At 45.3% G+C, this 27,822-nt stretch overlaps 1 protein-coding gene across 1 annotated transcript; it reads left to right on the top strand.

The window, feature by feature from the left end:
• Positions 1 to 2,293: 2,293 nt before the first annotated feature.
• Positions 2,294 to 23,280, top strand: LOC132300950 (uncharacterized). Its single transcript, XM_059798254.1, has 3 exons — positions 2,294 to 2,409; positions 2,512 to 2,778; positions 23,254 to 23,280. Exons 1-3 carry the CDS (start codon positions 2,308 to 2,310, stop codon positions 23,278 to 23,280), a joined length of 396 nt encoding a protein of 131 aa, XP_059654237.1. The 5' UTR covers positions 2,294 to 2,307.
• The last annotated feature ends 4,542 nt before the right edge of the window (positions 23,281 to 27,822 follow it).

The raw sequence follows: 27,822 nt of genomic DNA, 5'->3' as shown, positions 1-27,822 counted from the left end.
TATAAGTCAAAAGAAATATATTTTTTCGGTAGTTTATAAAAATTCATAATAATATGACAATTTTAAATTCAATGTGTGAACTATATAAAATCTAAAAATTATAATTACGTAAACATATTAAAAAATTTGTAATTAAATATTATACGCACTGAAAAAACATATATAATTTATTAAATTAAATTGAAAATTTAATATACATTTTAAAATATTAAAAATTAGTAGTGTGTGTGTGTGTGTGTGTATATATATATATATATATATAAGGTTGGTAGCACCGTAGCGGTCCCCGTGGCGGTGTTGATGGAGAGAGAGAGAGAGAGGATAAGGGGGTGGGGTGAGGGAGTGTTTGATTGAGATTGATCCAACCCTTTTGGATTAAATAGGAGTAAAGATGCAAGAAATTCATACTCTCTTTCTCTCTCTAGAATTCTTACATTTCAACAACAAGATCCTCCCATTCTTTCCATTCCTTCCCTTATTTATAGATATTTACAAGATATTTACAAATATTGACGGATTGCTGGATCTGGGCCCGTTCCTCCATAAGTCCTGGTCACCTTTGATGGGCTTATTCGCGTTCGGCCCATATGGCAGTGTCTTTTTATGGGCCGACCCAGCTGTACGGACCGGATGTAGTGCTTGCAAGTCAGATCCGGCCCATGTCGTCCTGGGCCTCCTCAACTGCCCCCATAATTGCCCCTTATTTAATAAGGGGGTAATTATTGATGGCGTCTCATCATGACGTTGACGGCTCGAGAAAACCACGTGGGGGAACGGACGGTCAGATCCAGAATCAATGTTCCGGGGCTCGATGAATTTCTCGCCTTCCTGACGCTTCGGCCCTCGGGCCCCCCTCGCCTTTATAAGGCTCTAGAATACCACTTCACGTCTTTTTACCGTCTCCATCATCAGTCAAATCTCTCTCTTTCTAGAACAGTGCTAAGCTTTTTCTGGTGAAATCCTTCAAGAGTCATTCTTCCAGCGATCTTGCAGTCCTCTGAGGTTAGTTTTGTTCCTTTTTACTTTCGGCAGGCTTCTATTTACCCCCTTTTAGATCCTTCAAGCACTTCCACCATGGTTGTAGATCTGGATGTTCTTCGTATGAGACTTAGACTTCCTGACAACATCGAGGTTAGGGTTTGCCCTCAGGACGTTAACATTATGACCGGTGCCGGCCTCCTGCCCGGCGAAGTCTTATTCACGAACCTTCAATTGAATGTCGTTAGGTTCCCTCTGCACCCTTTCTTTAGTTATGTCTTCAATAGATTGGGGATATCCCCCCTGCAGGTAAACCCCAATTTCTTTAGAATCATATCCGTTATGCTCCTGTTGATGCGTGACAGAAATCTGGACCTTGACCTCATAGACCTTCTTCTGTGTTATAAGGTCAGTAAGATCCGTACTAATGAACCCTTCTACCACCTCTACCCGTTCGAGAAGATGTCCATATGTACGGACACAATAAAATCTGAAAAGGGTTGGAGGGATAGCATCGTGGGCATTAGTGGGGCTTGGTCTTCGCCGGCTGCAGAGGGTTACCCAATCCCGAGCGCCTTTGGTGTCTGTTCTGTTTCCTCCTATAAGAAATTCAAATCTCATAAACATGATTGCCCCTGCGAAACATGCGTTCCCCGTTTTTGTACTTTCTTATGCTGTTCCTTAGGAATACCTTGTGATGACTTGAGCTACAGTGTTTGCAGGGATAGGAGTAATTACTTGAAGAAATACGTTCTGAACGATATTCCTTCCTGCTCAGATCTCCTCACTTCAGACAACCTCTTAGCGCTCTCATCACTCGGCTACAACATGAGCAGGCTTCAGATTCCTTCTTTTGGCAGGAAGAAAAATACTCCCCCAGCCACTCCTACTGCTGGGGCGACCTCCTCTCCAGCATCAGCCTCTTCCTCAGCCACAATCTCTGACACTATCCCGAGCACAGTGGCTATTAACTCCGTTGTCAGCACCCCTGCTACCAACCCGAGCGCGTCTCCCCAAATTACCACAGCTCCTGTTGCCGCGGGGGGCGTTCGGGATAAAGAACGAGGCAAAAGGCCTCATCCTGACAGTGAAGTCGATCCTGAGGAGGAACCTCTCATAAGAAGGACCCGGGTCTCCGGGCCGGGTGCTCTCTTGCATCGTGCGATCAGAGCTTCTGCTCCCTCTGGGCCTACTGCAGTTGGTGGCTCCGCTTCTGCTTCAGGCCCCCCTTCTATCCCCACCTTACCGCCATGGGCCCCTCGGTACACCCGAACGGATGGGACGTTCTTGAAACCGAACGAGACCATGCTGAAGGATGGCCAGACCGCCATGGCGTACTATAGGAGCATGTGGACTCCGAAAGACCTTGAGGCGGCAAAGGGCCTATCCCAGAAGGATGTGTTCAGCCGCTTTCCCCAATCTGCTATGGAGGTGACTTTTATTTTCCAACTCATGAATTCTCTCATATTATTTGGTCTTGCCTTCGCCCGACCTGACTATTGGCTTAACCGTTCTTAATGTACACCTATGCAGACATTGTTCGGAATGATGGCTATGCAGAAGCAGGTGGAGATGGGGAACGCCAGGGCTCGTAAGTTTTCTGATAGCCTGGAGGTGGCTAATAAAGAAAACGACCTTCTCGCCATGAAGAATACCGAGGTACTGGCTCGGCTTGAAAAAACTGAACAAGAGAGAGATGTCCTGAAGAAGGAGAATGACTCTCTTCAGGATGAGAAGGATGCCCTCCAGCTTGAAAAGAGCGTCTGGCAGACTGAGCGTGACTCAATCAGAAACGAAAAGGCAGAACTCCAGCGCCTTCTGGCTGATGAACAGTCTGCTCGGATGGCTTTTGAGAAAAGAGCTCTGGACGAGCGTACCGCTCTGATCGATGCGATCAGCAGAGTGAGCGGTGGGATGCTGGCTCTTCACGCTCGGTTCTCAAGGGTCGGTGCTCTTAGATATGCTCAAGGATTCCGGGAAGGTTTCGCCGACCGAGTTCCGGATGAGGGACAGACCAGTTCCACCCCAGATGAGGTCGACAAGGATCTAGGGATCGAACCTCTAGGGGTCTATGTCGACCCAGAACCCACCGAAGCGGAGCGCATATTCGATGAGTGCCAGGACATTGCTTCCTCAAGGATCATCACAGCTCCTCCTACCGCTCTGCCTCTGACCGCTCCTCAATCGTCAACTGTGGTACCTTCCATAGCCACTGCTGACGCTGAGCCCCAGCCGAACGATTCAGTCATTCATCTTGATTCTCCGCCTCGTGAAGGTGAGACGGCTGATGGGGCCGAGGAGGCGGGTCGGCACAACCAGGATGCTGTTGGTACTGAGGCGTCTAGCTAGGGCTCCTTCGGACTCTTCGATTCCATATCTTTTTGTAACGATGGACATCTCACTTTTTGTAAACTCAATGCTTAATATCAATGAAATGACAGAACTCTTTTTCCCTTTGTGTTGTGCTCTGTCCAACCTATTTTCAATACATATATATCTTTTCTCTCTTTTCTTTTATATTAGCTTTGCCGTGTGTTTGTTTATGGCAAGTGCCTGGCGCTCGGCTAGAATGCCACTTGCCACTTGGCTTTAAATTTTTAGCAAGTGTCTGGCGTTCGGCTTATGGTGCCAGCTGCCACTTATCTTGCTTAAGTGCCTGGCGCTCGGCTAGAATGCCACTTGCCACTTGACTTAAAATTTTTAGCAAGTGTCTGGCGTTCGGCTTATGGTGCCAGCTGCCACTTATCTTGCTTAAGTGCCTGGCGCTCGGCTAGAATGCCACTTGCCACTTGGCTTTAAATTTTTAGCAAGTGTCTGGCGTTCGGCTTATGGTGCCAGCTGCCACTTATCTTGCTTAAGTGCCTGGCGCTCGGCTAGAATGCCACTTGCCACTTGGCTTTAAATTTTTAGCAAGTGTCTGGCGTTCGGCTTATGGTGCCAGCTGCCACTTATCTTGCTTAAGTGCCTGGCGCTCGGCTAGAATGCCACTTGCCACTTGGCTTTAAATTTTTAGCAAGTGTCTGGCGTTCGGCTTATGGTGCCAGCTGCCACTTATCTTGCTTAAGTGCCTGGCGCTCGGCTAGAATGCCACTTGCCACTTGGCTTTAAATTTTAGCAAGTGTCTGGCGTTCGGCTTATGGTGCCAGCTGCCACTTATCTTGCTTAAGTGCCTGGCGCTCGGCTGGAATGCCACTTGCCACTTGGCTTAAAATTTTTAGCAAGTGTCTGGCGTTCGGCTTATGGTGCCAGCTGCCACTTATCTTGCTTAAGTGCCTGGCGCTCGGCTAGAATGCCACTTGCCACTTGGCTTTTCATTTTTTAGTAGGCCGTTGGAAAAGAAAGTTATTTTTTGTAAATTTCAGTAACTTGCACATTCGTACGTATTTGATTGACAACAAACAACATCCAATTAAAGCCGAAACTTAGCTTTTATTGGTAGTACCTCTTCAGAGACGTGGCGTTCTAGGGCTTGCTGACCAACCTTCCCGCCATGGTTTCCAACGTATATGCCCCCTTGCCTATGACTTCTGCAATTCTGTATGGGCCTTCCCAGGGTGGCATCATTTTTTTGACCATCCCCACCTTTCTTTTCAGAACCAGATCGCCAGGGGCAAAATCCCTGTGTTTTACTCTTTTGTTGTGACTATTCGCCAATATTTGCTGATACGATGCTAACCTTATAGCCGCTGTGTCCCTCCTTTCGTCTATCATATCGAGGTTCAATCTTAACATCTTGTCGTTCTGATCTCGACTCCATGCTAAGCTTCTGATAGTGGGGACCAAATGCTCAACCGGTATAACTGCCTCGGTACCATATGCCATTGCAAACGGGCTCTCCCCAGTCGGCCGCCTTGGGGTGGTTCTGTAAGCCCATAGAACGTTCGGGAGTTCATCCAACCACTTCCCTTTATGGTCTTCCAGCTTCTTCTTAATGCAGGCGAAAATGGTTCTGTTTGTGATTTCTGCTTGTCCGTTGGCCTGAGGATGACTTACTGCGGCCAACTTCTGGTTGATTCCATACTCCTCCAGCAGCTCTCTTACTTGCCTGCTGTCGAGGTTTGTGCCATTGTCCATGACTATTGATCTGGGAACGCCGAAACGGCAGATAATATTGTTCCAAATAAATCGTCTCACATAAGTCTAAGTCACGCTAGGATATGGTTCTGCTTCCACCCATTTAGTGAAGTAATCCGTGGCCAGTAACACATACTTGTTCTGAGCTCTTGCAGTTGGCAGAGGACCGACCACATCCATCCCCCATTGCGCGAAAGGCCATGGCGAGGCCATTACGTGCAATTCCTCAGGTGGTTGGTGGATCAATGGTCCATATCGTTGGCATTTATTGCACCTTCGAGAGAACTCCTCCGCATCTCTTGACATGTATGGCCAGAAATACCCTTGTGTCATTGCTTTATGCGCTAACGATCGCCCCCCAGAATGATTGCCACACACACCCTCATGAATAGCTCGCAATACCTGCTGCGACTCCGCGGGGGTGACACACTTCAAGTATGGGCCAGAGTAGGACCTTCTGTACAGCTGGTTACGCACGATGGCGTACTTTGCAGCATTCTTTTTGAGTCTCCTAGCTTCATCCCTCTGCATAGGCAAAACGCCATCTCGAATATAGGTAATGATGGGGTCAATCCAACTCGGTTCATACGGTATGACGTTGACTTGCCAAGGGTCAGAGTCCAAGGGTTCTTCGAAAATAGATGGCCGGGTCAGTATTCCTACTGGAATCACCCTCGCCAATGTTTCACCGGAACTCGAAGCACTACATGCTAACCGGTCCGCATCTGCATTCTGTTCCCTCGGTAACTGTATGAATTCAATCTTTGCAAAGTCCTTGGCTTTATGCAGAACGGCAGAACGATATGCCCCCATCGTGTCATCCTTGGTCGCGTACTCACCATTTACCTGCCGAACAATCAGCTGCGAGTCACTATACACAGTCAAACTTTTGATATGTAGCTCTCTGGCCAACTTTAATCCATTTAGCAACGCCTCGTATTCCGCTTCATTATTGGTGGCTCGGAACTCAAGTCTGAGTGCTTGACTCAAGGAAGTACCCTCTGGGGTTTGCAGTTTGATCCCAATTCCAGCCCCCATCTGGTTAGAGGAGCCATCCACAAAAAGTTTCCAAGAGCCGCATCTAAGGTCTTCTTCCGTATCCTCGGCATCACATTCTAGCAGGAAATCGGCCACCGCTTGCCCTTTAACAGCTGTTCTCGGCTCATACGTTATGTCAAATGAACTCAACTCTATGGCCCACTTTGTCATTCTGCCCGAGAGCTCTGGCTTGTCCATAAGCGTTCTGATTGGAAAAGTTGTTAGAACAGCTATGGGGTGGGATTCGAAATAATGCCTCAACTTTCTTTTTGCATTTACAAGTGCAAGTACCACCCGTTCGGCCTTTGAGTATCTTTGTTCTGCCTCTGTCATTGTTTTGCTTACATAAAATACCGGGTATTGCACTCCTTCCTTGCAACGAATCAGAACGGCACTTGTCGCGACACCAGATACTCCAAGATATAGAAATAACTTTTCTTCCGGATCTGGGGCTGACAGGACTGGTGGATTCTGCATATATTCCTTCAAATGAGTCAATGCTTGTCGTTGCTCATCCCCCCAGACCTGCCTTCCATGGCTCCGAATCGTGTCAAAGAACGGCTTGCAGTGATCTGACAATTTTGAAATAAATCGACTTAATGCAGCTATTCGTCCTGTGAGGGCTTGCACCTCTCTGATCGTCTTTGGCTCGGCATTCTTAATCAAAGCCTCTGCTTGAGCGGGGCTAACTTCGATGCCTCTGCGGTTGACCACGTGTCCCAGAAACTGTCCGGAACTCACACCGAACGAGCACTTGGTTGGATTGAGCCTCATCCCATATCGCTTCAGTACATCAAATACATCTTGCAGATGCTTTAGATGATCATCCTTCTTCCTACTCTTTACCACCATATCATCAATATAGGCTTCCACAATCTTTCCCATTTGATTCTTAAAAATTTTGCTAACAAGTCTTTGATAAGTTGCTCCCGCATTCTTTAGTCCGAAAGGCATAACTTTGTAGCAGTATGTTCCTCGCTCGGTGACAAAAGAAGTTTTTTCTTCATCTGCGGGGTCCATAGGGATCTGATTATAACCTGAATAAGCGTCCAGAAAGGTTAAACGCTCATACCCGGTGGTGGCATCCACCATTTGATCAATCTTAGGCAGCGGGAAGCTGTCCTTCGGACAGGCTTTGTTCAAATTGGTGAAATCAATGCATACTCGCCATTTCCCATTCTTCTTCTGCACGACAACGACGTTGGACAACCAATCAGGGTAGTGCACTTCTCTGATAAATCCCGCATCAAGCAGCCTATTGACTTCTTCCGCTATGATTTGATTACGTTCTGGAGCAAATCTTCGCTGCTTCTGTTTCACTGGTTTGAAATTGGGATTGACATTCAGGGAATGACAGGATACGGAGGGACTAATTCCAGGCATGTCTAGGTGACTCCATGCAAATACGTCGGCATTGTGGGACAAGAAATCCACTAGCTCTTGCTGCTCTTCTCTGGTCAGTCTTATACCTACTCTGGTAGTTCGTTCTGGCCTGGACTGATCGATCTGCATATCCAGAAGGGGCTCCTCGGTCAAGTCGACTGACTCCTCCACCCTGTTCTGCTCGGGCGGAGGTTCCTGTAATTGCTATCTGGGGCTTGCCGAACGGACGGGCGCCTTCCCTTTCCCAGCATACTTTAGTGTGACGGAATAACACTCTTTGGCTGCAACCTGATCCCCCCGAATGTCTATCACTTTATCTCCATCGGGTCCGAGGCACCTCATGACCTGATGCAGAGTTGAGGGTACACCTTGGACTCTGTGAATCCATCCTCTGCCCATCAGGAGATTATACGAGGGGTGAATTTCTACAACCACAAAAGTTTCCATAAGAGCTCGTTCTGCAGCTTGAACTTCTACTTCCACCATCCCGACGGGCTCCACCCTCTTCCCATCGAACCCTAACAAGGGATTTCCAGTGGACTTGAGCCTCTCTGGTTTAATCTCGAGCCTATCAAATGTGTCCCTCGGCATGACATTCGCACTGCTCCCAGGATCGATCAGAACTCTGCGCACCAAGCAGTCCGCCACTGTCAAACTGACTACCAACGGGTCTTCATGGGGCAGTTGAACACGCTGCAGGTCTGTCCAGTCGAACTTTATCTGCATCGACGGGCTCTGCTGGTGTAGAGTATTCACACTGCTGACCCTTTTCTTCATCTGCGCCTGCCGCAGGCGCGCCCGGAGTAGCTCATCTGACTCTTCACTGGGCTCGGGTCGACCACGGATAGCATTGATTATACGAACTGGTTGTGAATTGTGGGAGCTTTGTTTATGACTCCTTTTTATTTGTTCCACCGGTCGATTCTGCTCTATCGCCGAGCCTTGAACATAACTCGCGAACTCCCCTCTAGCTATCAACATCTCCACTTGCCTCCTCAGGTTCCTGCATTCGTTAGTCTGATGACCGAAATCGGAATGGAAAGCACAATGTTTAGTTTGATTCCTCTGTTCGAGGGGTTGCCTAATTGGCAGTGGTGGATGAAACTTATCTTTGTTCTCCTGATACAGCCTCGCCAGAGTGACCTTCAGCGGAGTAATCAGCTCTTCCTCCCTGGACCTTTTTTCTGCCTTCCAAGAGGTCTGACGTTGCGGCTGAGCCTGCTTCTGCCTGATCTTTGCCTTGGACTTTTCCTCGGTCGACACGAGCGACGCTGTCCGAGCATTAGCTGCCTCCTCTTCTTCTAGGCGCACAAAGCCATCGGCTCTTTCATTGAGTTCATCCATAGTAGTCGGCGTGTTCACTACCAGACTGGTGTGAAACGGAGTTCCACGTGTCATGGCTAACTTGAAGGCTTGAACTGCTGTAGAAGGGTGGCATTCGATCACCATACTCTTAGTGAGATTAAACCTGGTAAGAAAAGCCTGGAGACGTTCATCCTTGTGCTGCCTCATCGTGAATAGGCTCGAGATGTCCTTCGGCGAGCGCTTGTTCCCATAGTACTGGCTTATGAACCGATCGCACAGGTTTCTGAAGCTACCAATGGAGCTCCTAGGCAAGTTTTTGAACCAGCTAAGCGCCGGTCCGGCTAGGCTTGTAGGGAAACATTTGCACATTAAAGAGTCGTTTTCCGTATTCAGGGCCATTTTCAACTGGATATGGTACACATGATCGATCGGATCGGTTGTTCCGTCAAACAGAATAAAGACGGGCATAGCAAACTTCCTTGGATGCGGTGCATTCAAGATCTCGTCAGTGAATGGTGAATCAACCGTCCGAGCTGCGGATCGGAGAGCTTCATTCTCTCTCTGGAGTCCAGCGGTAGCTCTGTGAGTTACGGTTCTGCCCTCCGAACCGCGATGAGTGATAGTAGCCATGGAGGGCCGGTAAGACGGATCGAACGACCGTTCCTCTATGAACTCTCTTTGCCAAGGCGACGCTACTCGACGGCGATCAACCTCTATCACTTCCTCTCGGTCGAACCTTTCCCGATGCGGATCGAAGGTTATGGCTTCATTCCGTCTAATCTGCTCATGTCGCGGATCAACGTGAGTCGATCCTTCGTGATCCTCAACTCGACGAACATTTGGCGGCAAATTGTCCATCATCCTTTCATCACGGTGGTGAGCTGACTGATTGTTCTCGTCCTGCTCGCCTTGACGCGCGATTAGATTGAAGACCTCCTTCACCGACCGGAGGTGGATGCGAAACCGCAGGTATTTGCCGATGTTGCATTCCAGCTTTCAATTCTGCATTCACTTTTTTGAGAGCTTCAATCAAGTTCATCAACTCCTCAAGCTTTGTTTGCTGGACAGCCTCCATCGGATTGGAGCTTTCACCTATCATTATTCCTGAACGGAGTAAAGGCATTAATCTCAAGTTCGCGAGTAGATCCGAGCTTCGTGAGTGGGAATTTTTCAGATCTGGTTTCGAATTCTCCGAATTATGCTCACCGTTTACGAGATCTGAATTGTCTGAACTCTAAATCCGTCAGATCCTGCCACAATCGAACAACTCGTTGTTGCGTAGATTCGAAGCCACTTCTGCCAAAGCTTCAAGAACTGTAATTCCTCCAGAGTAGGTCACAATCGCTCAGATCTGGATCCAAATCCCAAAGATCGAGTCTCGATCAACCGAATTGGTCTGAATCCACTCGATGTTCCTCAATGATCAACCAAACTTCCATGCGATTCCCACAGACGGCGCCAATTGAAGATGCAAGAAATTCATACTCTCTTTCTCTCTCTAGAATTCTTACATTTCAACAACAAGATCCTCCCATTCTTTCCATTCCTTCCGTTATTTATAGATATTTACAAGATATTTACAAATATTGACGGATTGCTGGATCTGGGCCTGTTCCTCCATAAGTCCTGGTCACCTTTGATGGGCTTATTCGCGTTCGGCCCATATGGCAGTGTCTTTTTATGGGCCGACCCAGCTGTACGGACCGGATGTAGTGCTTGCAAGTCAGATCCGTCCCATGTCGTCCTGGGCCTCCTCAACTGAACATGGGCCGGATCTGACTTGCAAGCACTACATCCGGTCCGTACAGCTGGGTCGGCCCATAAAAAGACACTGCCATATGGGCCGAACGCGAATAAGCCCATCAAAGGTGACCAGGACTTATGGAGGAACAGGCCCAGATCCAGCAATCCGTCAATATTTGTAAATATCTTGTAAATATCTATAAATAAGGGAAGGAATGGAAAGAATGGGAGGATCTTGTTGTTGAAATGTAAGAATTCTAGAGAGAGAAAGAGAGTATGAATTTCTTGCATCTTCAATTGGCGCCGTCTGTGGGAATCGCGTGGAAGTTTGGTTGATCATTGAGGAACATCGAGTGGATTCAGACCAATTCGGTTGATCGAGACTCGATCTTTGGGATTTGGATCCAGATCTGAGCGATTGTGACCTACTCTGGAGGAATTACAGTTCTTGAAGCTTTGGCAGAAGTGGCTTCAGATCTACGCAACAACGAGTTGTTCGATTATGGTAGGATCTGACGGATTTAGAGTTCAGACAATTCAGATCTCGTAAACGGTGAGCATAATTCGGAGAATTCGAAACCAGATCTGAAAAATTCCCACTCACGAAGCTTGGATCTACTCGCGAACTTGAGATTAATGCCTTTACTCCGTTCAGGAATAATGATAGGAGAAAGCTCCAATCCGATGGAGGCTGTCCAGCAAATAAAGCTTGAGGAGTTGATGAACTTGATTGAAGCTCTCAAAAAAGAGAATACAGAATTGAAAGCTGGAATGCAACATCGGCAAATACCTGCGGTTTCGCATCCACCTCCGGTCGGTGAAGGAGGTCTTCAATCTAATATCGCGCGTCAAGGCGAGCAGGACGAGAACAATCAGTCAGCTCACCACCGTGATGAAAGGATGATGGACAATTTGCCGCCAAATGTTCGTCGAGTTGAGGATCACGAAGGATCGACTCACGTTGATCCGCGACATGAGCAGATTAGACGGAATGAAGCCATAACCTTCGATCCGCATCGGGAAAGGTTCGACCGAGAGGAAGTGATAGAGGTTGATCGCCGTCGAGTAGCGTCGCCTTGGCAAAGAGAGTTCATAGAGGAACGGTCGTTCGATCCATCTTACCGGCCCTCCAAGGCTACTATCACTCATCGCGGTTCGAATGGCAGAACCGTAACTCACAGAGCTACCGCTGGACTCCAGAGAGAGAATGAAGCTCTCCGATCCGCAGCTCGGACGGTTGATTCACCATTCACTGACGAGATCTTGAATGCCCCGCATCCAAGGAAGTTTGCTATGCCAGTCTTTATTCTGTTTGACGGAACAACCGATCCGATCGATCATGTGTACCATATCCAGTTGAAAATGGCCCTGAATACGGAAAACGACTCTTTAATGTGCAAATGTTTCCCTACAAGCCTAGCCGGACCGGCGCTTAGCTGGTTCAAAAACTTGCCTAGGAGCTCCATTGGTAGCTTCAGAAACCTGTGCGATCGGTTCATAAGCCAGTACTATGGGAACAAGCGCCCGCTGAAGGACATCTCGAGCCTATTCACGATGAGGCAGCACAAGGATGAACGTCTCCAGGCTTTTCTTACCAGGTTTAATCTCACTAAGAGTATGGTGATCGAATGCCACCCTTCTACAGCAGTTCAAGCCTTCAAGTTAGCCATGACACGTGGAACTCCGTTTCACACCAGTCTGGTAGTGAACACGCCGACTACTATGGATGAACTCAATGAAAGAGCCGATGGCTTTGTGCGCCTAGAAGAAGAGGAGGCAGCTAATGCTCGGACAGCGTCGCTCGTGTCGACCGAGGAAAAGTCCAAGGCAAAGATCAGGCAGAAGCAGGCTCAGCCGCAACGTCAGACCTCTTGGAAGGCAGAAAAAAGGTCCAGGGAGGAAGAGCTGATTACTCCGCTGAAGGTCACTCTGGCGAGGCTGTATCAGGAGAACAAAGATAAGTTTCATCCACCACTGCCAATTAGGCAACCCCTCGAACAGAGGGATCAAACTAAACATTGTGCTTTCCATTCCGATTTCGGTCATCAGACTAACGAATGCAGGAACCTGAGGAGGCAAGTGGAGATGTTGATAGCTAGAGGGGAGTTCGCGAGTTATGTTCAAGGCTCGGCGATAGAGCAGAATCGACCGGTGGAACAAATAAAAAGGAGTCATAAACAAAGCTCCCACAATTCACAACCAGTTCGTATAATCAATGCTATCCGTGGTCGACCCGAGCCCAGTGAAGAGTCAGATGAGCTACTCCGGGCGCGCCTGCGGCAGGCGCAGATGAAGAAAAGGGTCAGCAGTGTGAATACTCTACACCAGCAGAGCCCGTCGATGCAGATAAAGTTCGACTGGACAGACCTGCAGTGTGTTCAACTGCCCCATGAAGACCCGTTGGTAGTCAGTTTGACAGTGGCGGACTGCTTGGTGCGCAGAGTTCTGATCGATCCTGGGAGCAGTGCGAATGTCATGCCGAGGGACACATTTGATAGGCTCGAGATTAAACCAGAGAGGCTCAAGCCCACTGGAAATCCCTTGTTAGGGTTCGATGGGAAGAGGGTGGAGCCCGTCGGGATGGTGGAAGTAGAAGTTCAAGCTGCAGAACGAGCTCTTATGGAAACTTTTGTGGTTGTAGAAATTCACCCCTCGTATAATCTCCTGATGGGCAGAGGATGGATTCACAGAGTCCAAGGTGTACCCTCAACTCTGCATCAGGTCATGAGGTGCCTCGGACCCGATGGAGATAAAGTGATAGACATTCGGGGGGATCAGGTTGCAGCCAAAGAGTGTTATTCCGTCACACTAAAGTATGCTGGGAAAGGGAAGGCGCCCGTCCGTTCGGCAAGCCCCAGATAGCAATTACAGGAACCTCCGCCCGAGCAGAACAGGGTGGAGGAGTCAGTCGACTTGACCGAGGAGCCCCTTCTGGATCTGCAGATCGATCAGTCCAGGCCAGAACGAACTACCAGAGTAGGTATAAGACTGACCAGAGAAGAGCAGCAAGAGCTAGTGGATTTCTTGTCCCACAATGCCGACGTATTTGCATGGAGTCACCTAGACATGCCTGGAATTAGTCCCTCCGTATCCTGTCATTCCCTGAATGTCAATCCCAATTTCAAACCAGTGAAACAGAAGCAGCGAAGATTTGCTCCAGAACGTAATCAAATCATAGCGGAAGAAGTCGATAGGCTGCTTGATGCGGGATTTATCAGAGAAGTGCACTACCCTGATTGGTTGTCCAACGTCGTTGTCGTGCAGAAGAAGAATGGGAAATGGCGAGTATGCATTGATTTCACCAATTTGAACAAAGCCTGTCCGAAGGACAGCTTCCCGCTGCTTAAGATTGATCAAATGGTGGATACCACCACCGGGTATGAGCGTTTAACCTTTCTGGACGCTTATTCAGGTTATAATCAGATCCCTATGGACCCCGCAGATGAAGAAAAAACTTCTTTTGTCACCGAGCGAGGAACATACTGCTACAAAGTTATGCCTTTCGGACTAAAGAATGCGGGAGCAACTTATCAAAGACTTGTTAGCAAAATTTTTAAGAATCAAATGGGAAAGATTGTGGAAGCCTATATTGATGATATGGTGGTAAAGAGTAGGAAAAAGGATGACTATCTGAAGCATCTGCAAGATGTATTTGATGTACTAAAGCGATATGGGATGAGGCTCAATCCAACCAAGTGCTCGTTCGGTGTGAGTTCCGGACAGTTTCTGGGACACGTGGTCAACCACAGAGGCATCGAAGTTAGCCCCGCTCAAGCAGAGGCTTTGATTAAGAATGCCGAGCCAAAGACGATCAGAGATGTGCAAGCCCTCACAGGATGAATAGCTGCATTAAGTCGATTTATTTCAAAATTGTCAGATCACTGCAAGCCGTTCTTTGACACGATTCGGAGCCATGGAAGGCAGGTCTGGGGGGATGAGCAACGACAAGCATTGACTCATTTGAAGGAATATATGCAGAATCCACCAGTCCTGTCAGCCCCAGATCCGGAAGAAAAGTTATTTCTATATCTTGGAGTATCTGGTGTCGCGACAAGTGCCGTTCTGATTCGTTGCAAGGAAGGAGTGCAATACCCCGTATTTTATGTAAGCAAAACAATGACAGAGGCAGAACAAAGATACTCAAAGGCCGAACGGGTGGTACTTGCACTTGTAAATGCAAAAAGAAAGTTGAGGCATTATTTCGAATCCCACCCCATAGCTGTTCTAACAACTTTTCCAATCAGAACGCTTATGCACAAGCCAGAGCTCTCGGGCAAAATGACAAAGTGGGCCATAGAGTTGAGTTCATTTGACATAACGTATGAGCCGAGAACAGCTGTTAAAGGGCAAGCGGTGGCCGATTTCCTGCTAGAATGTGATGCCGAGGATACGGAAGAAGACCTTAGATGCGGCTCTTGGAAACTTTTTGTGGATGGCTCCTCTAACCAGATGGGGGCTGGAATTAGGATCAAACTGCAAACCCCAGAGGGTACTTCCTTGAGTCAAGCACTCAGACTTGAGTTCCGAGCCACCAATAATGAAGCGGAATACGAGGCGTTGCTAAATGGATTAAAGTTGGCCAGAGAGCTACAGATCAAAAGTTTGACTGTGTATAGTGACTCGCAGCTGATTGTTCGGCAGGTAAATGGTGAGTACGCGACCAAGGATGACACGATGGGGGCATATCGTTCTGCCGTTCTGCATAAAGCCAAGGACTTTGCAAAGATTGAATTCATACAGTTACCGAGGGAACAGAATGCAGATGCGGACCAGTTAGCATGTAGTGCTTCGAGTTCCGGTGAAACATTGGCGAGGGTGATTCCAGTAGGAATACTGACCCGGCCATCTATTTTCGAAGAACCCTTGGACTCTGACCCTTGGCAAGTCAACGTCATACCGTATGAACCGAGTTGGATTGACCCCATCATTACCTATATTCGAGATGGCGTTTTGCCTATGCAGAGGGATGAAGCTAGGAGACTCAAAAAGAATGCTGCAAAGTACGCCATCGTGCGTAACCAGCTGTACAGAAGGTCCTACTCTGGCCCATACTTGAAGTGTGTCACCCCCGCGGAGTCGCAGCAGGTATTGCGAGCTATTCATGAGGGTGTGTGTGGCAATCATTCTGGGGGGCGATCGTTAGCGCATAAAGCAATGACACAAGGGTATTTCTGGCCACACATGTCAAGAGATGCGGAGGAGTTCTCTCGAAGGTGCGATAAATGCCAACGATATGGACCATTGATCCACCAACCACCTGAGGAATTGCACGTAATGGCCTCGCCATGGCCTTTCGCGCAATGGGGGATGGATGTGGTCGGTCCTCTGCCAACTGCAAGAGCTCAGAACAAGTATGTGTTACTGGCCACGGATTACTTCACTAAATGGGTGGAAGCAGAACCATATCCCAGCGTGACTCAGACTCATGTGAGACGATTTATTTGGAACAATATTATCTGCCGTTTCGGCGTTCCCAGATCAATAGTCATGGACAATGGCACAAACCTCGACAGCAGGCAAGTAAGAGAGCTGCTGGAGGAGTATGGAATCAACCAGAAGTTGGCCGCAGTAAGTCATCCTCAGGCCAACGGACAAGCAGAAATCACAAACAGAACCATTTTCGCCTGCATTAAGAAGAAGCTGGAAGACCATAAAGGGAAGTGGTTGGATGAACTCCCGAACGTTCTATGGGCTTACAGAACCACCCCAAGGCGGCCGACTGGGGAGAGCCCGTTTGCAATAGCATATGGTACCGAGGCAGTTATACCGGTTGAGCATTTGGTCCCCACTATCAGAAGCTTAGCATGGAGTCGAGATCAGAACGACAAGATGTTAAGATTGAACCTCAATATGATAGACGAAAGGAGGGACACAGCGGCTATAAGGTTAGCATTGTATCAGCAAATATTGGCGAATAGTCACAACAAAAGAGTAAAACACAGGGATTTTGCCCCTGGCGATCTGGTTCTGAAAAGAAAGGTGGGGATGGTCAAAAAAATGATGCCACCCTGGGAAGGCCCATACAGAATTGCAGAAGTCATAGGCAAGGGGGCATATACGTTGGAAACCATGGCGGGAAGGTTGGTCAGCAAGCCCTGGAACGCCACGTCTCTGAAGAGGTACTACCAATAAAAGCTAAGTTTCGGCTTTAATTGGATGTTGTTTGTTGTCAATCAAATACGTACGAATGTGCAAGTTACTGAAATTTACAAAAAATAACTTTCTTTTCCAACGGCCTACTAAAAAATAAAAAGCCAAGTGGCAAGTGGCATTCTAGCCGAGTGCCAGGCACTTAAGCAAGATAAGTGGCAGCTGGCACCATAAGCCGAACGCCAGACACTTGCTAAAAATTTTAAGCCAAGTGGCAAGTGGCATTCCAGCCGAGCGCCAGGCACTTAAGCAAGATAAGTGGCAGCTGGCACCATAAGCCGAACGCCAGACACTTGCTAAAAATTTAAAGCCAAGTGGCAAGTGGCATTCTAGCCGAGCGCCAGGCACTTAAGCAAGATAAGTGGCAGCTGGCACCATAAGCTGAACGCCAGACACTTGCTAAAAATTTAAAGCCAAGTGGCAAGTGGCATTCTAGCCGAGCGCCAGGCACTTAAGCAAGATAAGTGGCAGCTGGCACCATAAGCCGAACGCCAGACACTTGCTAAAAATTTAAAGCCAAGTGGCAAGTGGCATTCTAGCCGAGCGCCAGGCACTTAAGCAAGATAAGTGGCAGCTGGCACCATAAGCCGAACGCCAGACACTTGCTAAAAATTTAAAGCCAAGTGGCAAGTGGCATTCTAGCCGAGCGCCAGGCACTTAAGCAAGATAAGTGACAGCTGGCACCATAAGCCGAACGCCAGACACTTGCTAAAAATTTTAAGCCAAGTAGCAAGTGGCATTCTAGCCGAGCGCCAGGCACTTAAGCAAGATAAGTGGCAGCTGGCACCATAAGCCGAACGCCAGACACTTGCTAAAAATTTAAAGCCAAGTGGCAAGTGGCATTCTAGCCGAGCGCCAGGCACTTGCCATAAACAAACACACGGCAAAGCTAATATAAAAGAAAAGAGAGAAAAGATATATATGTATTGAAAATAGGTTGGACAGAGCACAACACAAAGGGAAAAAGAGTTCTGTCATTTCATTGATATTAAGCATTGAGTTTACAAAAAGTGAGATGTCCATCGTTACAAAAAGATATGGAATCGAAGAGTCCGAAGGAGCCCTAGCTAGACGCCTCGGTACCAACAGCATCCTGGTTGTGCCGACCCGCCTCCTCGGCCCCATCAGCCGTCTCACCTTCACGAGGCGGAGAATCAAGATGAATGATTGAATCGTTCGGCTGGGGCTCAGCGTCAGCAGTGGCTATGGAAGGTACCACAGTTGACGATTGAGGAGCGGTCAGAGGCAGAGCGGTAGGAGGAGCTGTGATGATCCTTGAGGAAGCAATGTCCTGGCACTCATCGAATATGCGCTCCGCTTCGGTGGGTTCTGGGTCGACATAGACCCCCAGAGGTTCGATCCCTAGATCCTTGTCGACCTCATTTGGGGTGGAACTGGTCTGTCCCTCATCCGGAACTCGGTCGGCGAAACCTTCCCGGAATCCTTGAGCATATCTAAGAGCACCGACCCTTGAGAACCGAGCGTGAAGAGCCAGCATCCCACCGCTCACTCTGCTGATCGCATCGATCAGAGCGGTACGCTCGTCCAGAGCTCTTTTCTCAAAAGCCATCCGAGCAGACTGTTCATCAGCCAGAAGGCGCTGGAGTTCTGCCTTTTCGTCTCTGATTGAGTCACGCTCAGTCTGCCAGACGCTCTTTTCAAGCTGGAGGGCATCCTTCTCATCCTGAAGAGAGTCATTCTCCTTCTTCAGGACATCTCTCTCTTGTTCAGTTTTTTCAAGCTGAGCCAGTACCTCGGTATTCTTCATGGCGAGAAGGTCGTTTTCTTTATTAGCCACCTCCAGGCTATCAGAAAACTTACGAGCCCTGGCGTTCCCCATCTCCACCTGCTTCTGCATAGCCATCATTCCGAATAATGTCTGCATAGGTGTACATTAAGAACGGTTAAGCCAATAGTCAGGTCGGGCGAAGGCAAGACCAAATAATATGAGAGAATTCATGAGTTGAAAAATAAAAGTCACCTCCATAGCAGATTGGGGAAAGCGGCTGAACACATCCTTCTGGGATAGGCCCTTTGCCGCCTCAAGGTCTTTCGGAGTCCACATGCTCCTATAGTACGCCATGGCGGTCTGGCCATCCTTCAGCATGGTCTCGTTCGGTTTCACGAACGTCCCATCCGTTCGGGTGTACCGAGGGGCCCATGGCGGTAAGGTGGGGATAGAAGGGGGGCCTGAAGCAGAAGCGGAGCCACCAGTTGCAGTAGGCCCAGAGGGAGCAGGAGCTCTGATCGCACGATGCAAGAGAGCACCCGGCCCGGAGACCCGGGTCCTTCTTATGAGAGGTTCCTCCTCAGGATCGACTTCACTGTCAGGATGAGGCCTTTTGCCTCGTTCTTTATCCTGAACGCCCCCCGCCGCAACAGGAGCTGTGGTAATTTGGGGAGACGCGCTCGGATTGGCAGCAGGGGTGCTGACAACGGAGTTAATAGCCACTGTGCTCGGGATAGTGTCAGAGATTGTGGCTGAGGAAGAGGCTGATGCTGGAGAGGAGGTCGCCCCAGCAGTAGGAGTGGCTGGGGGAGTATTTTTCTTCCTGCCAAAAGAAGGAATCTGAAGCCTGCTCATGTTGTAGCCGAGTGATGAGAGCGCTAAGAGGTTGTCTGAAGTGAGGAGATCTGAGCAGGAAGGAATATCATTCAGAACGTATTTCTTCAAGTAATTACTCCTATCCCTGCAAACACTGTAGCTCAAGTCATCACAAGGTATTCCTAAGGAACGGCATAAGAAAGTACAAAAACGGGGAACGCATGTTTCGCAGGGGCAATCATGTTTATGAGATTTGAATTTCTTATAGGAGGAAACAGAACAGACACCAAAGGCGCTCGGGATTGGGTAACCCTCTGCAGCCGGCGAAGACCAAGCCCCACTAATGCCCACGATGCTATCCCTCCAACCCTGTTCAGATTTTATTGTGTCCGTACATATGGACATCTTCTCGAACGGGTAGAGGTGGTAGAAGGGTTCATTAGTACGGATCTTACTGACCTTATAACACAGAAGAAGGTCTATGAGGTCAAGGTCCAGATTTCTGTCACGCATCAACAGGAGCATAACGGATATGATTCTAAAGAAATTGGGGTTTACCTGCAGGGGGGATATCCCCAATCTATTGAAGACATAACTAAAGAAAGGGTGCAGAGGGAACCTAACGATATTCAATTGAAGGTTCGTGAATAAGACTTCGCCGGGCAGGAGGCCGGCACCGGTCATAATGTTAACGTCCTGAGGGCAAACCCTAACCTCGATGTTGTCAGGAAGTCTAAGTCTCATACGAAGAACATCCAGATCTACAACCATGGTGGAAGTGCTTGAAGGATCTAAAAGGGGGTAAATAGAAGCCTGCCGAAAGTAAAAAGGAACAAAACTAACCTTAGAGGACTGCAAGATCGCTGGAAGAATGACTCTTGAAGGATTTCACCAGAAAAAGCTTAGCACTGTTCTAGAAAGAGAGAGATTTGACTGATGATGGAGACGGTAAAAAGACGTGAAGTGGTATTCTAGAGCCTTATAAAGGCGAGGGGGGCCCGAGGGCCGAAGCGTCAGGAAGGCGAGAAATTCATCGAGCCCCGGAACATTGATTCTGGATCTGACCGTCCGTTCCCCCACGTGGTTTTCTCGAGCCGTCAACGTCATGATGAGACGCCATCAATAATTACCCCCTTATTAAATAAGGGGCAATTATGGGGGCAGTTGAGGAGGCCCAGGACGACATGGGCCGGATCTGACTTGCAAGCACTACATCCGGTCCGTACAGCTGGGTCGGCCCATAAAAAGACACTGCCATATAGGCCGAACGCGAATAAGCCCATCAAAGGTGACCAGGACTTATGGAGGAATAGGCCCAGATCCAGCAATCCGTCAATATTTGTAAATATCTTGTAAATATCTATAAATAAGGGAAAGAATGGAAAGAATATTGAAGATGCAAGAAATTCATACTCTCTTTCTCTCTCTAGAATTCTTACATTTCAACAACAAGATCCTCCCATTCTTTCCATTCCTTCCCTTATTTATAGATATTTACAAGATATTTACAAATATTGACGGATTGCTGGATCTGGGCCTGTTCTTCCATAAGTCCTGGTCACCTTTGATGGGCTTATTCGCGTTCGGCCCATATGGCAGTGTCTTTTTATGGGCCGACCCAGCTGTACGGACCGGATGTAGTGCTTGCAAGTCAGATCCGGCCCATGTCGTCCTGGGCCTCCTCAAGGAGCATTTGTCATTTCTTAGTGAAAAAAAAAAAAAAAGGTTGATGTTATATATATTGAAGGGCAAATATGACATTTCACACAAAAGTAAATTGTCAAAGTAGCAATATTTTTTTCATAATCGGGTTGGTGATTGCATTCCAAAGATAAAAATCATTGGAGTACCTGAGAAAAGCAGATATCCTCGGTAGCTTTTTAGAGCAATCTCATAATCCACCGTGCACAGTATTGGTTTTTTTTTTTCTAAAGTTTGTTTTAATGAATTAATGCTGCGTTTGGTTTGGTGCATAAAAATGAAATAGAATAGAATGTTTATTTCAATTATTTTTTTATTTAGTATGCAATTTAAAGTGAAGGACAATATTTGTCTACTCACTAATTAATAAGAAGTACATATTTACCCCTGATGTGGCGTAAAAATAATGTGACAAGTGTCACTAAAATAAAAAATAATAAAAATTAAAAATTTTGAATGCTTACCGAGTCCACCAAAATGGATGCAAATCAAATCCTAATTTAACTCTCCCTCTTTTTCTCTCTCTCAAACTATTGCGCTGAAACCCTAATATGCTAATAGTAGAAGTTTTGACTTTTATCTTTCATGATTTAAAATGTAATCCTTATATATACTTATCAATTATTTTGATCTAAAGTACACCAAATTACATAAAATCTGGTTCACATAGTTTGATAGATAATTTATTGATTACAGGATAGATTGTTATTACTTATTTATGATCTTTTTTTCTTTTAGCGGAAAATAAATATCTATGTATCATTACATTTATAGTTATTCTTTCTATTCATCATCCATAACTTTGTTTGTCTCATTCACTTACTGGACAAAAAGAGTAACGTGAGAGAGGGGAAGAGACTTAGATTTGGATCATATTGGGTTTAATCCAATAACCTCTCAAATCTTTTAATTTTTATTATTTTATATTGTAGGAATACGTGTTCCACTAATTTTGTACCACATCAAGGTAAGCATATACTTCCTACCCAACGGTGAGTAGGCAAGTATTGTCCTAAAGTGAAAATGAAAATTAATTCCACAACTAAACTTATTGAATGGTCATTCCATTCCCAAGTTTTTTTTTTTTTTGAAAAAAAAAAATCAACTTCCCAAAAAACCCTCATGTTCCAAGTCCATAAATCACCATTACCTTTCATGGTTCCACCACAACCACCTCTGCCTTGCACCACCACCACCGCTGACTTCTACCACTACCACCCCCTTCCACCACCACCACCACCACCACCATCGATTTTCACCACCACCACCGCTTTCCACAGCCGTCGCCGCCACCGCTATCACCTTTTTCCACCGCCACCATATTCCACCACCACCACCGCCACCGCCACCACCTTTCACTACGTACAGCCACCACATACCACCACCACCGCTACCTTCCACCACCGCCACCACCTTTCGCCATCACATCGCATTCTACCACTACCATCTTCCATCACCACCACCACCACTGCCTTTCACCACCGCCACCACAGCCGCCTTCCACCACTACCACCACTTTCCACCATCGCCACCGTCACCACCTCCCACCGCCGCCGCCGCCACCACTGCCACCGTTATCGCCACCCCTTCCACTACCGCCACCTTCATTGTCTTCCACTACCACCACAATCACCTCTATTAGCTTCCACCATCGTCACGTCAATTGGCTTCTACCACTGTCATATACACCACAATCTCCTTCCACCACCATCACCACACTATTGCCATCGCTATCTACCAATACCACTGTCGTCTTCCACCACCACCACCACCGATGCCACTTTCCACCATTGCCGCCTTCTAACACCACTACCTACGCCACTACCACTTTTCACCTCCACTACCATTTATTTTTAAAAAAATTTACAAAAAACGTCATTTTGGTAATTTAATTTATTTATTAATAAGAGTGATATTTTGGAGAACTTAATTGAAATTATTCCATTCTAAATTTTAAATTGATCCAACCAAACACTAGAATGGTTATTATTATTCTATTCCTACGCATTTTATATTTACAACCAAACAATAAAATGAGAATAGACATTCCATTCCATTCCCATTGTCATTTCATTCCCACTTGCATGCCATTCCATTCTAAATTTTAAATTAGTCCAACCAAACACTAGAATGGTTATTATCATTTCATTCCTACACATTTCATATTTACAACCAAATAATAGAATGAGAATGGCCATTCCATTCCATTCCGGCCAATCCCATTTTCATTCAATTCCCACCTGCATTTCATTCCATTCTTGCACACCAAACACAGTACAAGGTGAAAGTCTTTCACTCTGTTTTGGCAAATACTTTTTATTTTTTGTTTTTACTAGTGTACTGTAGCGAAGCAAAAGCAGTAAGCATAAAACATATTTGGTAACATTTGCTACCATTTGAATAGTACTGAAGTGCTTATGAAATTGAGGCCAAAATTGAAAGCATAAAAATGATTTTTTTTTTGTTTGCTTCCGTACTGTTAATATATATATATATATATATACTTTCTAAAATGACATTTTTAACTAGCCATTCAAATTTTCAAACTTACAACATTTTCTATAAAACATGCTTTCATGTTTTTGCTTTAAAAAATCTTTTAGCAAATTTATGTTACCAAACAAGTTTCGAAATAGCGTTGAACACGCTCTAAAGCAGAAACAATGCTTTTGCTTCGAATCAAAATAAAAATACAAAAGAAAAGTGGTTGTCAAACGGGCCATGACATTAGACTAATGGATTTGCATATTAAAAACACAAAAAGGGAATAAGAAGCTTAATTAATAGGGATCTTAGAGCATCTCCAATGTAAAATGTTATTTTTTCATGTCAAAGTTATATTTTGAGAAGAGTTAAAGTGTCAAAATGCTATATTTTAGCAATTATGCTCCAGTTGTGCATTTTATCCAAAATACTATATGAAGTGTATTATTTTTATCCACCTGCTATATTTTGAGAAACGGTACTATATGAGAAAAAAAAGACATCTCAAAAATTTTTGAGAGCTGCTATATATGGCAATACTTTTAACAATCTCAAAATATGAGAGGTCTTTTGAGAGCCCATTAGAGTGTATTATTTTCATCCACCTGTTATATTTTGACTTTGAGAGGGCATTGGAGAATGGAGATGCTTTTACCCATTCCACTGACTACTAGTTAGTACCTTTATTAAAGTAGGGCCAACCATGGCACTTCAAGTCCAAATGTCATATCGGCTACTTTTTGTTTCTAAAAAGGATATGAGGTTATGTTTTAAAGTGGCTAGTTGAAGGTTTTACACATTTATACCACAATGTAATTGTGATACCCCTCGGATCCGAGACACGGGTTGATCAGGCCCAGGCCCAAACCCAAAGGAATATCAAACAATTAATATTTTAACGAACACGGAATATAAATTGAATTAAAGAAATAAAAATAATAAGCTGAAAGAAACTAGAATAAAAATCCTCAAAACATAATTATTTAAATCCGTCAATCTAAAACTCCATAAGTTTACAACTCAAGAATCCATCCAGTGGACCCCTTATTAAAACCCAATAGAAACTAAAATATCTGAACTAGAATTTAAGCTAAACATAGAAAAGAATCCTACGTAGTCGGAGGAATGAATATCTGTATTTACTCTGCACGTCCAAGCTCTGACCCTGGAACTGACGGACACCTGAAAAATAAAGAGTGGGTCAGGCCCACATGCAAGTCCTATTCTACTACGATCCAAGCAGTAATCCGATACGCAGATACATCCTAGATAGCTCAACAATATCTATCTAGTCCATACATATATATATCCACACTAAGGGACATTCACTGGACTACAGTAGGGGTCTCAACCTGAATAGAAGGCAACATGCAAAAACGCACCCAAAGGTGGGCATGAGTACCTAGACCTAACATGGTACACCTCAACATACTTTAACCAGCTACGCATCCACTGCATATATGCACCCTAACCAACGAGTCTGAGACTCAAGCTCATCTCGTGGTACCATAAACATATATATAAAGTCCGTCCAAAACCAGGGTATGTCATTCAAATACTTATTGAGATGACATACAATATACAAACTAGTTAGTCACTCAACTTATTCAGTTGATATGACTTAACTACCATCCATTAATCCAGGAAGCCATTCAACTTAGTCGCAGTTGATCTGACTCAATCACAATTTGGATTCAATATTTTTCAATCCATTCTTTAATCCATTAGGGTAGGTTTAAGCGTTTTGAGGTAAACCGTCCCTAGCATGTCACCGTCCCATACCGGTGCATACAATCTTCTATATCCATGTAAATTACAAAACATAATAATAAGCTAGTAATTTACAATCCAAACCATTATCCATATCATTGCAGAAAAGTATATAAAATTTCAACAATATAAATCCCAACATTAATTCATGTAATTGCACTAGAGAATTTGATATTCCAACAATTTACATCCAGAGCATGCATAGTTCAAACTTTAAACATAAAATGATCTATAATGCATCCAATATAAGATTTATAATCTTATTATAATCCATTATGTTGCCCAAAATTAAGCTAAGCAGTTTGGTTCTTTCCATCCATTATCAGTATACTAAGTTGTATGCTTTTATACTGATTCATCCTTTAAATAATTTCTAACAATTTATTTACATATCCGTATTGTTAAATTTCTTAAGCATAAGAAGTGTATTATGCATTCAAGAACCTTCCAAAGTCCATTTAACCTATTTAAATTAATTAAAATAGGTTTCAAAACAATTTTGGGCAATTAAAATTAAAATTCAGGTCGCGGCCCAACTTAGTTGGCTCAATTGCCAACTGAGCAGGCTAAGTTCCTAACTTAGTCGGCTCAGTTCCCAACTGAGTCGGCTAAGTTGCCAACTTAGTCGGCTCAGTTCCCAACTGAGTCGGCTAAATTGATGCTGAAGCCATCTTTTTCATCCGTTCAGCCCCTGTAAGCCCCAGAACTCCATTGTTAAGGCTTCTAAGCCTCAACCTACGTCCCATACGTCCATACTAAATTATTTTAAGTATTTTAATATGCAAATATTTATCTTAAACAACAATTATGCATCAAAACTTCCATAACCATTCAAAATAAGAAACTAAAACTAAAAACATATACCCTCTGTTTTAATCCAGTTAAGCGTGCATGATTAAATCAGTTTTAGCATGTATTTAAACCCTTGAAGTCTAGCTAGGCATGCACAGAACATGAATTAAAGGGAAAGAGCAAGAACAGAAACTTGTCTTTGAGTTTTAGATTTGAAACTCTAATCCACGTCTCTGAACTTCCAACTTTGTTCCACGCCTTTATTACTCTTGGCTAACCCAAAAGCAACCCACTCCTTCCTCCTTGAGCCTCTCTATTAAACCCTCAAAGTTCCCTCTCTGTTGCTCTCTGTATTCCTCTCTGTAACTCTCCGTTTCACAGTATTCGTGAATAGGTTGAATAGGGTTTGTTTTGTAGCCCTTAGCAGATGTATGCTTAGGTATTTATAGGTTTTAATCTAAACCCTACATTAAATCCAAAACCAACAAGAAGTCGGCTCTGACCTAACTACAATGTATAACATAAAACCCTAAGAATGAAGCAGCTAAAATTACATTTAAATTACAAAACCACATAAATAATTAAAACGCTAAAATATAATTAAGTTAAAAAAAAACAAAATATAATTTAAATAACTAATTAAAATAATTCCATCAAAACCATAATAATAAAAGAAAATAAAGCACCATTTAACTAAACCAATCCACAAGTAATTTAAACAACACAAGACAACCAAGCATGTAATCGATTAATAATCAAATAATCAATTAAGTCCAACACACAAGTAACTAAACAATTTAAAAAATTAAAAATTCAATTAAAACAATAAATTAAATACCAGGACTATCCTTCTGAAATTAGGGGTATTACATTCTTTCCCCCTAACAAAAGGAATTCCGTCCTCAGAATTCGCTCTTACTTTCTTCCAATATTTCAGGAAACTGCGAGCGAATGACATCCTCCCGTTCCCAAGTAGACTCAGCCTCATTGTGATGACTCCACTGAACACGCACCAAAGGAATAACCCTATTACGAAGGATTTGATCCTTACGGTCGACAATACGACTCGGTGGCTCCAAATATGTTGCATCCGGCTGCAACTCTATCTCCCCAACATCGATATGCGGATACCGATCCTCATCTCGCAGAAATTTTCGCAACATGGAAACATGGAACACATTGTGTACACGATCCAAAGTATCCAGCAATGCCAACGTATAAGCTACAGCCCCAACTCGATCCGTAATCATGAAAGGACTGACAAACTGTGGTAACAACTTTCCTTTCTTCCCAAAGCGCATTACTCCTCTCATAGGAGACACTTTGAGTAGAACCTGATCCCCAACCTGAAACTCCAAAGCACAAGTACGCCGATCAGCATAACTCTTCTGCCTATTCTGAGCAGTGCGCATACGATCTCGAATAAGAGCTATCTGCTCAGAAGTATCCTTGATAAACTCAGGACCCAAGAATCTACTCTCTCCAACCTCCATCCAACAAACAGGCGATCGACATGGTCGGCCGTATAACGCCTCAAATGGTGCCATCCCAATAGCCTTTTGAAAACTATTATTATAAGCAAACTCCACAAGCGGTAAGTAATCCTCCCAGTGGCCCTTGAAATCAAGCACACACACGACCGAAGCATATCTTCCATAATCTGATTAACCCTCTCAGTCTGTCCATCAGTCTGAGGATGATAAGCAGTGCTAGGGTGCAACTCTGTACCCAAAGCCTATTGAAAACTCTTCCAGAATCCTGACACAAAACTCGAATCTCTGTCCAATATAATAGACACCAGAATACCATGCAGCTTCACAATTTCTGAAACGTAAAGCCTCGCCAACTGCTCTGTAGTG

The sequence above is a fragment of the Cornus florida genome, unplaced genomic scaffold (genome assembly GCF_030987335.1).
Source record: "Cornus florida cultivar Cherokee Brave unplaced genomic scaffold, ASM3098733v1 CherokeeBrave_3.0.0_Hap2_Chr03, whole genome shotgun sequence".
NCBI classification, from domain to species: Eukaryota; Viridiplantae; Streptophyta; class Magnoliopsida; order Cornales; family Cornaceae; genus Cornus; species Cornus florida.
Note: the sequence above shows the minus strand (reverse complement) of the source record. Positions and strands in the feature narration are given on the sequence as shown.